Here is a 13,127-nt window from a genome sequence, read left to right as displayed (position 1 = left end):
TATGCTTTTAATGCTGTTTCACTCTTATGCTGTCTGGATGGTTTGCTACATTGTAGCTGTTGTGATGGATTCTCCATCATATGTCCAGCTGGAAAATTCCTGGTGAGTGAGCAAACTTTGTTTGATCCGGTTTAAATACAGGGATTCAGAGACAGATCATTCAGGCCACAACAGGCATTTCAAATGCAAACTGATAATGATATCACTGCCAGAAATATTCTCAGTTAAAGTAGTTAATTTGATTACTGCCGAAATCTTCAGTTGTCAAACATTTGTGTATTATTTCCTATGGCAGTGAACATTTAATAGTTTAGTTGCCTCAGTAAATGATATTTGAAACTTTATTGCTGGAACAGCACAGCAGGTCAGGCAGCATCCAGGGAACAGGAGATTCGACGTTTCGGGCACAGGCCCTTCTTCAGCTGCCCGAAACGTCGAATCTCCTGTTCCCTGGATGCTGCCTGACCTGCTGTGCTGTTCCAGCAATAAAGTTTCAACTTTGATCTCCAGCATCTGCAGACCTCACTTTCTCCTCAGTAAATGATATGCCAACACTGAATAAATACAGATCAAGATAGAAAGCAATTAACAGTTTGAAAAAAATCCTAAATTTAAAGCTTGTTTATTCACCACCTTCTGTTTTTGTTCACTTAGTTCCAACATCTTGTTCAGCAATAATTTTACATTAATCCCTTCTAATCAATGTTAATATGCTATTTGTCTTCCCAATTGCTCATTGTACCTTCACATTGACTTTGTTTCAAGTACAAGTGCGCAAAGTTGACCATTTAATAAGAAACTAATTTTTCCAGATTGTACTCCAAATGTTAATTCTTTTATCCACCCATTCAAACAATGTGTTTCTTTGTAAACCTTTTGTCCTTCTCAGTTTACTTTCCAACATGGTTCCATATTGTCATCAAATGTCTGACACTACATTTGTTCAATCATCTGAGTCATCAATAGACTCTAACTGGCCAAAGACCCAGCCTGAATTCTTGCAACACCTGACTAGGAACAGCCTATCAATCTGAAAATGACCTATTTATTCTTATTCTGTTTCCTGTTCTATAAACCAGTTCTTTATCTATTCTAGTAAAGGGTCTTAAATAAAACAAAGAACTGTGGATGCTGCAGATCTGAAATGACAGCAAATTAGAGAAACTCAGCAGATGTGGCAGCTTCTGTGGAGAAAAAGCCAAGTTAGCATCAAGTCCAGTAATTCTTCAGATTTCACTGAACTTGTGTGTTTTAACTCTCTTCAACCTGGCTACCTTTGAATAAATGGAAAATGAAACTTAAATGATTGTTACTTATTCGGCTAACTAAAACTCAGTTCGTTCTAACCCATGTCATCCCCAATATTTCACAATTTTTTTTATTTTACTTTGAATTTTGGCACATTTGTAAAGATGGGTCAGGGCAGTTATAAAATTATTCTTTTTGGACAGATGAACAAGGAAAATCAGAGCACTGAACAAAGGCATTGATTGGTAACTGATGATGCTATTTGACTTTGAAGGGTTGAAAAAGGAGAAAATATTAACTGGAGGTACATATTAGTAATCTGACTCTGGTTGACAATAGTGATGTGACAAATGGAGACGGAGTAGTTATAATAGTAAATCAAATTCCCAATAGAGAATTCTGAAGTAGTATCGTACCAGACGCAAAACTACCTTTTTGTTTCCACAGATGCTGCCAGGTTTGCTGACTTTCTCCAGCAATGTCTCTTTTTTTCCAGACTTCCAGCATCCACAATATTTTTCTTTTACCCTTTAGAGAGAAATGACCTGACAGGTTGAAAACTATTGCCTTCACCAAGGATGGTAGAGCAAATAGTGGAGGTAAAAGAAACTGAGAAGAACTTCCTGGTAGCTTCCAGTCCGTTACGCATAGATGTTAGGCTTATAAAATCAGGCAAAAAGAAAAGGTGTCTACCAAACAGGCTGATTCTTTAGAAATCCAGCTATTGGATCTAATTTTTGAAAATTTTATTCATAAGAGTGAAGGCAAAGAAAATGAGGCAGATTATTTATTTTCGTCTTCACTAGGAAAGCAACAAACAGATTTACAATTGAAAAAGTTATACAAAACAGTCAAGTTGAATCAAAAATAATATCTGAAGTCTTGATGAGAAAATGATGACAACCTCAAATACCAACCAATGAGGAACACACACGTGTCCATCTGGGTATCATAACGGAAGTTTGCAAGTGACTTAAATATCAAATTGACCCATCATTGGAATTTTGAAAGATAAGTCTAAATATAACATTTAAAAATTAGAGCTATTTCCTGAAGTTTTCCTGCCTTTAGCAAAAATAGTAGTGGAACTATTACATTTTTTATTAAGTTATGGATTACCCAAAGAAATACATCAGATCAAGATTAAACTTTTATTACGTAGATAATTAAAGAAATTATTACGAGTTCAGGGATGAAACCGTTTGGATCTTTTGTGCACCATCCACAATCTTAAGGTGCATTGGAAAGATGGCATAAAACTTTGAAGACTGTGCTTAGCGCTGATCAATTGAAATGTTCTGGGCAATGATTAGGATAAGGTAACCTCTTTGTTACTGTTTCACATTAGGCATTCTCCTAATGAAGGTATATGGACATGAGGCAAGATGACCACTTTAATTGATTTACAAGTTAATAAACTAAAAAAAAATTCAATCTATATTTATTCACTCTTAAGACATGGGCGTCCTTGACTGGCCAGCATTCATTGTCTTACCATCTAGTTGCCAGTGGTGAGCTGCTGCCTTGAACTGCTTCAGTCCACATTCTGTAGGCCGATACAGTGGACTCTGGGCAGATCCAGCAGATTAGAAAACAGCAGATGTGACACCACTGATTAAAGAAAAAGGTAGACAAAAAATGGGGAATTATAGACCAGTTGGCTTAATTTCTGTGGTGGGGAAAATGCTCGAGTCTGTTATCAAGGAAGAAATTGTCTTGTTGGGCAGATGCAGCATGGGTTCATGAGGGCAGGTCATGTTTAATTACTGGAATTCTATGAAGACATTATGAGCAGGGTGGACAACAGGGACCCAGTAGATGAGGTGATCTAGATTTTCAAAAGGCATTCAACAATGTGCTGCATAAAAGGCTGCTGCATAAGATAAAGATGCAAGGCATTACGGACAATGTATTAGCATGGACAGAGGATTGGTTAACTAATAGGAAGCAAAGAGTGGGGATAAATGTGTATTTTTCTGGTTGGCAAGTCAATGACTAGTGGTGTGCCTCAGGGATCAGTGTTGGGACCATAATTATTCACAATTTACATAATTATTTAGAGTTGAGGACCATGTGTAGTGTGTCAAAGTTTGCGGATGACACCAAGATGAGTGGCAGAGCAAAGTGTGCAGAGGATTGTGAAACTATGCAGAGGGACATAAATAGTTTGAGTGGGCAAAGGTCTGGCAGATGGAGTAAAATGTTCATAAATGTGAAATCATCCATTTTGATAGGAATAACAGTAAAAAGAACTATTACTTGAATGGCAAAAAAATTGTAGCATGCTGCTGTGCAGAAGGACCTGGGTGTCCTTCTACGTGAATCACAGAAGGTTGGTCTGCAGGTGCACCAGGTAATTAAGGCAAATGGAATTTTGTCCTTCATTGAGAAAGGGATTGTGTTTAAAAGCAGGGAGTTATGTTACAGCTGTATAGGGTGCTGGTGAGGCCACACCACGAGTACTGCGTGCAATTTTGGTCTCCTTACTTGAGGAAGAATGTACTGGCATTAGAGATTCACTAGGTTGATTTTGGACTTTGAGGTTGGCTTATGAGGAGAGACTGAGATTATATTCATTGCAATTGAGAAGAATGAAAGGGGGGATCTTATAGAAACATAAAATTATGAAAAGAATAGATGTAGAGAGGAACTTCTTCACCCAGAGGGTTGTGAATCTATGGAATTCCCTGCCCAGTGAAGTGGTTGAGGCTACCTCCTCAAAGGTTTTTTAAAGCGAAGATAGATGAACAGTAAATGAATTAAGAGTTATAGTGAGAGGGCGGGTAAGCAGGAGCTGAGATCATGAAAAGATCAGCCATGATCTTATTGAACGGTGAACCAGGTTCGAAGGACCAGATGGCCTACTTCTATTCTTCTGATTCCCCAATGCCGTTAAGGAGGGAATTCCAGGGTTTTGATCCAGCGACAGTGAAGGAACAGTGATATATTTCCAAGTCAGGATGGTACGTGGCTTGGAGGGGAACTACAGGTGGTGGTATTGGTGTTCCCATGTACCTACTGCCCAAGTCCATTTAGAAGGAAGTGGTTGTGGATTTGGATGGTGCATTGGTGAATTTCTGCAGTGCATCTTGTAGAAAGTACACACAGCTGCTACTGAGTGTCAGTGGTGGAAGAGGAGAAAGTTTGTGGATATGATGCTAATCAAGCAAGCTGCTTTGTCCTAAGTCACACACACACACACTCACCACAGTATTCCTAGCTACTGAGGAGTCTAGTTGCGTTTCTAGTAACCCTAAGGATGTTGAGTTGTGAATGGTGTTGAACATCTCCACTTCTGATCTTCATTCTAGAGGGAAGGCTATTTATTAAGCAGTTGAAGATGGTTGAGCCTCAGACACGGAGGAAGTCCTGCACATTTTTTTCTTCTCCCTCCTTGGATTCCAGGTTTGCTAGGAACTTGATATAGACTTGATGACAAGTCACTTTCACCTCATGGATTAAAAAAAGATTTTTCTTTCATTTTTAAATCAAGTTCAGAAAGCAAAAGCTTTATTTCCTTAAGTTAAAACCAGTTATAAAAATTCAGGAACTGAACCTCTGCTTTTTGAATGTCAGTAATTATTGCTGAACCCTTCTCAGTATGCTTTTAACAGATGACAGCAAGCACTTCCAACAAGCTCAAGTAAAGACTTTGACTAGTCTCAGCTACTCAAAATCTGAAATGCAAGATGACCCCTGTATCTGCCTGAGCAGTCTACAAGAATTACATTGCTAATTTTCATCTGCACCCACTTGTTCAAGTGCAGAACACAACTCTTCTACACTCCAATGTCTTTACATCCTCCTAAAAAGTGTGTTAGCAACAACAGGTTGCAATACTCTTCTGAGGGTGAACTATTGTCTTAAACTTCTTTGGTAGCCTTGTAGCTTTACACTCTAGACCCTTTAGGATACAGGAGAGGCTGTTCCAAAATGGTGTGAGTCAGAGTATGGAACTCTCTTCATGAAATGGCATTAATGTGCATCTAAACGCAAAGACCATTTCCACGTAAAATCATGTCAATTATGAGGATTTCCTGAAGGAAGAGTGTCTTAGTAATGCCCTTAGAAAAGTCCTTTGTCAATCAGCAATTCCCTTTTGCAAACTTATTAAGAATTTTTTTGAGCATATAATTCAGTAAGGCAGTTATACAGGAACCTTTTACTACACATGCAGTGTCAACCATTTTAACCATAAACAAAAATCACTTGTTGAGATAATCTCTGGGAAATATATAGCTTATTTCCTCAAACAAAACACATCTGTCCCATGAACATTACCTAGCGTTTGCCTACTGCTTTGATTCAGGAAACCTAATTTATTGACAACTTCACAAATACATAAAATTGGTTAAGAACACCAAGAAGCCTGATGAAAATGGGATACAAATATTTTACATCATGATTATCACATGAATCTGGCTTATAGTGAAATCTGTTACAAAACAGAGCTCTAACCTAGGCTATTAATTTCAAAGCACCTGGATGGCATTGGGTAAAATGGAAAAAGTAGTCAAAAGAAAATAACTTCCAAGGGGAAGATTCAGGAATGCATAAATGGAAAAAAAGGAAAGTAATGTAAAAGGCAGTATGTTTTTAAAGTTTCTAAAATAGAAAGATTCCTTTCCAGAAATGGAAGGGAATGATTGTCACAGGTGATATAGGCTTCATACTGAATAGGAACACTACCTGAAAATCAGTGAATGCTAAATATTTGGTTAAATTAATATTTCTCTATCCAATTCCATTTTAAGTAGAAAATGGATTAAACAGTTGAGAGACTAGAAGAGCAGAAAAATTAGGGTAGAATGGTGAAAGAAAACTGCATAAAGCAATGATATTACAGGTAATGTCTCAAATTAAAATCAATATATTAATTCTAAATTCATTCCTCCTATCCCTTTGATTCATCCTTAGTCGAACAGACAGAACAGTCCTGCATGATACACAATGAAATTATCTGAACTGCAATAACTAATCTGGCTGTCTTTTGTTTTCTGCAAAAGTATGTGCTTACTTTTACACATGAATTAGGTAAAGTTATGAAATGGTAGCTATCAATTATAGTTGATTTTGAAAAGGTATGATATCAGAAATATAAATCTCATCAGCTTCAGCTTTATTTGTGATTTCAGCTTTGAAAGTTTACAGTGTGGGTCACAACCATTACAAGGTTGCTTTGTTATTTCTCTCACAATGCAGGTGGAATTCTCCTTTTACCTAATTATTTATAAAAATTTATAGGCACAAAAGCAGGGTATGCATCATGAAGTAGCTGAGAAAAGCAGCTCCTGGAACAGAGAAAACTTCTCCATACCCGAAATTATTTGTCAAAAAGGCTGTACACTGCTTCTGCACTATAGCACACAGGATTCAAACACTTTATTCATTATTTCATACAGTTAAAATTAGAATCAGGGAGTGCTGCTTACAAGTTCTGTGTGATGGAAGGGAAATTTAACAATAGCAGCCAATATCGGGAGCCAAAGGACAGGAAGAAAAAGAACAGGCACATTGAGAACTGTACGAATATGTAAAACATATCACTGTCAAACCAGTGCAAGAGTTTTGGTTTGTCATGGAAAACGTTTACTAACTATAACCACTTTTTACTCTGGATTCTGATTCTCAGCATTCCAGCGTGGCTTAATAATAGGTCCAGTTCAAGCACAGACCATAAATCACAATCAGTCCTCCCACTGCTGAAGTTTTAAATGAAAACAAACTGTATTACTTAGATAATTTCAAATATTTTCTTCAGTTCCATAACAAGCTGCCAATCAGACTTCTGCATCTCATCTCTGAACCAGTCTTTCAAAGCATCAATGGATTGTCGGCTGATCTATAATTTAAAAAAAAAGTTGGTGAAAAGTTCAATAAATTATTGAATAGCAGGCTTAAAATTAACAGTGTGCACAAAAACTACAATTGTTTTGAGCAAAGAAGTAACTCCAACAAGAACTGTTGTAAATTTGATTTCACCTATTCTTGCCCCCAGCTAGTGGTTGCTCAATATTAATAAAAACTGTGGTTCTGTTCGCTGAGCTGGAAGTTTTTGTTGCAAACGTTTCATCCCCTGTCTAGGTGACATCCTCCTGTGAAGCTCCCAAGCACTGAGGATGTCACCTAGACAGGGGACGAAACGTTTGCAACAAAAACTGCCAGCTCGGCGAACAGAACCACAGCAACGAGCACCCAAGCTACAAATCTTTTCACAAACTTTGAATTAATAAAAGCTTCAGTTCTGAAGAGTCACAAGAACATTAACTCTGCTTTCTCTCCACAGTGCTGCCAGACCTTAGTTTCTCCAGCTATGTTTTTGTTTAAAAAAAGACTGTCCTACTTAATCAATGAGTGTTCATGTACTTGCACTCAGTATTAGTTTACCTAATTCTCAATTTGACATTTGTCTGGTCTCTAAATGTGTCAGATTCTGCTTTTATATGAAGCTCCACAGGGAACAGATGTTTCAAACAGTTATATTACTTCCTTGAAAAAATGTTAATTCTTGTGCGATACCAATAAAGCAGGGTTAAAGGTCAGGATCATATATACTAGTTTGGATCTAGTCAGTTTTCCCAACCTTTGTAGCATTAAGTGATGTCCAACTATTGTAATACTCCAGGATAAAGCAGCAAAATCAACTCTTTCAGATGTTGTTGGAACTTGCTGCATTTCCTAGATTCCTTGTTTAATTAAAAGAAGTATGTAATTTGATGGATTATTGGGATGCATTAACATTTGACATCAATATACAAGGAATAATTTAATCTGTTATTAATGGTAATTATGAAGTAAAGCAAGTTCCACATTTCTGAAGGATTACACTTTTTCTCCTCTATTAGACACAAGGTCAAAAATTAGGCTCAATTAAATCAAAACTTTTACTTCTATTTAAATTTGTTCTATGGAGCATTTGCTTACTCTTGTTTGTACTGTACTTATTCCTACAACTTGTTTTATCTATCCAGCTCTTTATTTGAAGTAAAATTATTCACTCAAAGTTTCTTCTCTATAGCTGATACTCAGACAAAAGAGGTACCTTTCTTCCTATTTCTACTAAGTCATTAAGTTATTTTCCTGGTTTTTCTTTCAATCTTCTTGAAAGCATCAAAGTCTGCTTGAAGGCAACGTGTTCAAAATTTCATTTAATGTCAGTTTCCTATTCAAGGCCAGCATGATTTGCCTTGACTTGAACAAATTGTCCTTGAGCTCCAACCAAGTATTGTAGTCCATTTACTGATAAAAGCTTCACATTAAGCACTGGTATAACCAATCTGTAACCACATATGATTTTTTTTTAAAGCATCGGCAAAGGTTTAAATATAAGTTCACAAAAAAATCTTAATGTTTTGGAATAGACTAAACAATACATACAATTTTGTGCACATTTTATTGCAATTTTATTTTTATTTGCATTAAAATCAGAATGGCAATTACTTAGCACATTCAGCAAATTAATCCAGATCCTTTTTAACACGCAACATAAAATAACCGAAATAACAAAACAGCAATTGTAGAGGAACTCTCATGGTCTCTGACCTAGAAGCTCTTAAACATAAATGCAAAATCACAAACGAGGATTGGTGAAACAACAATGTGGACTCTGTATTTAAAGATAAGACTGGCTATAGATAACATTCATTGGAAGTTATAGTTCAACTCAGTCCTATCATTGCTGCTCAGGCTGCCTAACAACTTGTAATTAACTCATATGGCTCTGAGCAACAATCTGCTGCTCCGTCTTTCAAGTAGAAGCCATTCTTCAAATCTGAGACCAGGCAATTAGTATTCTATAATAGACACAGTTACAAGTTAGTTGAACACAACAAACAAGCTGCAGGGAATTGGTCTTGCATGGAAACTCTGGTCTATTTGTCATCCTATCACAATACCTCAAACTTAATGATCTATAATAGTGCATTTGTAATGTGGCCAAATATTTGTGTAAATGGTGGGTGGTAAAAATGAAAAAGATTCCTGATCAGACATGTGACAAAAAAAAAGTTGGAGCTTTAACATCACCATCCACAGCTCCATATTACAAAATACATCCTAAAATTGCATGGTACTACAGTCTCCCCAAGTGAACTGTAAAACCATCAAGCAATTGTATCAGAAAATAGGCAACACGTTCCTTCATTGTTGATATGCAAAATAATCAAAGAAACAAGGAGATATTGAAGCACGCAAATCTCACGTTAGATCTTACTTCAAGTTGAAAAGTAACCATTCACCACTGATCTCTGCTTCCTGTTATGCTGTTACTTTTATTCCATGGGCTTGGAGCGTGCTTACATATCAATTGTTATCTTCATTAAAATATCTTTGGACATCTCATTAACTACATTACACCCAACAGCCCTTTGTTACCTCAAACACAATCAAAATAATTTAATATGATTACCTTCATTAAATCCATGCTGGTTTTCCTCAACTAAGGTGCAAGGATATCAGCATGGATCAAGGGATTAAGCTAACAGGATACAAAAGGAAAAGAATGGCTGTAACTGGTGGAATGCCACAGGGATTAGTGCCAGGTCCTCAAATATTTACAAACAAAAGTTAAAATTTCAAGTCCAATGTGACTTCTTCTGAACCAAAATTCTTCTCCATTTCAGAAGACAATGAATATCAGACTTGATTTTTTTCTCTCCACAAATGCTGCTGGTGCTGAATTTCTATCGCACTTTGTTTTTATTTTAGATCACCAACATCTTTACATAATATTACAACAGAAAGTTTGCAGATGATGCAAAACTTGACAAGAAAGAGTTGTGAGGAAGATATCAAGGGGCTTCAAGTGAATTAAACAGGGCAAGTGGGCAAGATCATGTAGACAACAGATTTAAAAGTTATAGGAGGATAGCACAGGAATATGGTAGATGATCAGCCATGATCTCAATTGGTGGAGCAGGTTCAAGGGGATTGAATGACCTACTCCACTATTACATGTGTAGAGTCAAAAAGTGTGGTGCTGGAAAAGCACAGCCGGTCAGGCAGCATCCGAGAAGCAAGAGAGTCGACATTGTGAGCATAAGCTCTTCATCAGAAGCATTCCTGATGAAGAGGTCATGCTCAAAACGTCGACTCTCCTGGTCCTCGGATGCTGCCTGACTGGCTGTGCTTTTTCAGCACCACACTTTTTGACTCTGATCTCCAGCATCTGCAGTCCTCATTTTCTCCTATTACATTTGCAAGAGTGTTGCAATCATTTCAGGTTGAAATGTACAAGTAAACCATACTTTGATTTAACCCTAAAGAGAATTATTTAAAAATTGTTCTTCACAGACAGAGGAATTGGTGGAAACATGTTGTTGGGTCAAAATCCAGGAACTCCCTAACAGCATTGTGGGTCTACCTACAGCAAAGACTGCAGCGGCCCAGACCACCTTCTTGAGGGCAACTAGGAATGGGAAGTAAATGTTAGCCAGCCAGCCATGTCTACATCCATAAGCTAATAAATACACCCTCTTTCACGCAACTAAAATATTTTGGTTATGGACGGATGGACTGGAATAAATACACCCCTTGCCCATTTATAATAATTCCAGAGCTGTAGCTGGAGACTCAAGGTGATAATGGCCATCCTGTCAGCACAGGAGTTTGAAAGGATAGATGAACTAGTGTAGACATCAATAAAGGAAAACTTAGATGCAAAACTTTGATCACCACCACAATCCATTTATGCAATAAGTGATTGACAATCTGCTGCCTGTTGAGTCTTTCTCCCTATATTCAAGGGGTGCGAATTTGCTTCATTCAAGAGTTGTGGGGGTCACTGACGAGGCCAGCATTTGTTGCCCATAGTTATATTGTTCCAAGTCAGGATCATATGTAGCTTGGAGGGGAACTTGCAGTGTTGATGATCATTTCAATTGCCCATCTTTTTCCATTGCCAAAATAGTTAAAAGTCCAACATGATAGAATTACCAGAGAATTCTCCAGTGACTTTTGCCTAATCAGAGTAAAATGTTTAAGGTATGCACATGCTGGTACATTAAACTAGTTAAATATTGAAATATCTAATCTTAGACCTGGTGGAATCAGCAGGTTTTCAGGCAAGTTATAGACTTATAGTCTAAGACTCACACAGCAGGGAAAGACCCTTCAGTCTAACTAGTACATGCTGACCACGTTCCCAAACTAAACTAGTCCCATCTGCCTGCCTTTGGCCCATTTCTCTCCAAACATTTCCTGTTCATGTACTTATCCAAATATCTTTTAAATGCTGCAACTGTACACAAACACCATTTTCTCTGGCAGTTAATTCCACACACAAACCACTGTGGAAAAAATGTTGTCCCTCAACTGACAAGAATAGAGTAGGAAACTGGTCAATTAAAAAGGATGGTTTAAAAACTATATAGGCAGGTTATTTATAAAGTCAGCAATCACAATTATAAAAAGTAATATGAATAGGATAGTAAATAGAAACAGCTATGTTCCTATGAATAGACAGGCAAGTAATCATTTTTGGGTGTGATAAAAGGGTCAAATGCCCCAGAGTGATGATGTTTTTTTAAATAACAGAAGTAGTACTGATGACAGGCCCAAAAGTCAAAACTAGCAATCAAAATGAGTAAACAAGGACGTGGTGTGCTTGTATGTCTGTAATTGGACAGCTACACAAGTTAAGGTTCTGGTGTAGCAAAATTTAGTAGTTTTAAACTTTGGAAATATGATTTAATGAAAGGCACTCTGGACAGAGCCAAGGGGGCAGTGCAGGGGTACAGTAAAGCAAAACTCAAAGGATAGTGTAAAAGCATGTATCAGAGGCATAGATATATCAGTCATTGCAGATTTCATGTAGTACAAAGCAGGGTTATACAATTTATTTTCATGCTATAACTCAAGTCTTACTGATATTATAATCAGTTATCTTCCCTACAAATCATCATCCTGACACACTGGAGAGATATTTGTGTTCCAAAAGTACCCTGAGGAATGTTGTCGTGGTCCTCATAGGATCACCCATGACAGCAGTATCAGACAAAATGCTGTCCAAAACAAAAAGTGTGCACCATACTGGCTGTGAAAGCAGAATAAACCTGCAGTGGCAATAATCTGACCACCAACCTATCAAGATTCCATGGTCAATGGCGTCCAAGGTGCCCATGTTATCAAAGTCACAAGCTGACTTTTACCAGGGTGTATTTGCCAATATCAGTGACAAATGAGATCTGGAGACAGGGACAGGTCTGCAAACCTAGGAAACCTTCGTCAAGAATATACACACTAACAGTAGATGTCTGTGTTGGGACAGAGATGCCTTTCAACACTGTCACCTGGATATCCTCCACTCACCTGAAGTGAAGGAAGGACTAGAAGATGTGCCAAAGTAGGCTGTCAAACTTCCTTCTGCCATTATTTGAGTCAAAGGTTAAGTGATGTCTGTATCATTTTTTTCCATTCACAGGACTAATATTTGCTGAGCAGATGATCGACTTCTTCCGTCAGTAATGAACATCTACCTAGCACAAAGTCATCATAAGAACAAAATGTTCAAGAGAGAGATCAACATCTCAACCTTGAGTCAACTTACAATCTATCCTCCAGTATCCTGTGGTAAAATCCATGGATGGAACTTCATCAGTAGTAAAACTACAACAAGCAAACAGATTAAAAACAACAAAGTCTGTAGCAATAATGGTATCCCAATCGAGATCTTCAAAGCTGTCAGCCTTATACTCAAATCAAGACGACGTGCACTCATTCTGCAGATTTGGGAGGAAAAGAAAGCAGCCCTGACTTCCAGAATTATACTAACTTCAAGAAAAGTGATAAATCATGCTATGGAAACTATTGAGTGATTTTCCATACTAGGGAAAATCCTAAAACTCCACTCCACTAGAGTGTCCACTTCATGTGGGTGAAAC

At 37.5% G+C, this 13,127-nt stretch overlaps 1 protein-coding gene across 2 annotated transcripts in view; it reads right to left on the bottom strand.

Annotated features, from left to right (window-relative positions):
- Positions 1-2,020: 2,020 nt before the first annotated feature.
- eif5b (eukaryotic translation initiation factor 5B) overlaps positions 2,021-13,127 on the bottom strand; it is a 94,809-nt gene continuing 83,702 nt past the window's right edge. For both annotated transcript variants that reach the window (XM_043691680.2, XM_043691682.2), the window contains exon 24: positions 2,021-7,090. In XM_043691680.2, the coding sequence (XP_043547615.1) occupies positions 6,983-7,090 (108 nt within the window). In that variant the 3' untranslated portion in view covers positions 2,021-6,982. The remainder of the gene's footprint in view (positions 7,091-13,127) is intronic.

The sequence above is a fragment of the Chiloscyllium plagiosum genome, unplaced genomic scaffold (genome assembly GCF_037043375.1).
Source record: "Chiloscyllium plagiosum isolate Xiang-an unplaced genomic scaffold, Cpla_swu_hap1 HiC_scaffold_6, whole genome shotgun sequence".
Taxonomy (NCBI): Eukaryota; Metazoa; Chordata; class Chondrichthyes; order Orectolobiformes; family Hemiscylliidae; genus Chiloscyllium; species Chiloscyllium plagiosum.
Note: the sequence above shows the minus strand (reverse complement) of the source record. Positions and strands in the feature narration are given on the sequence as shown.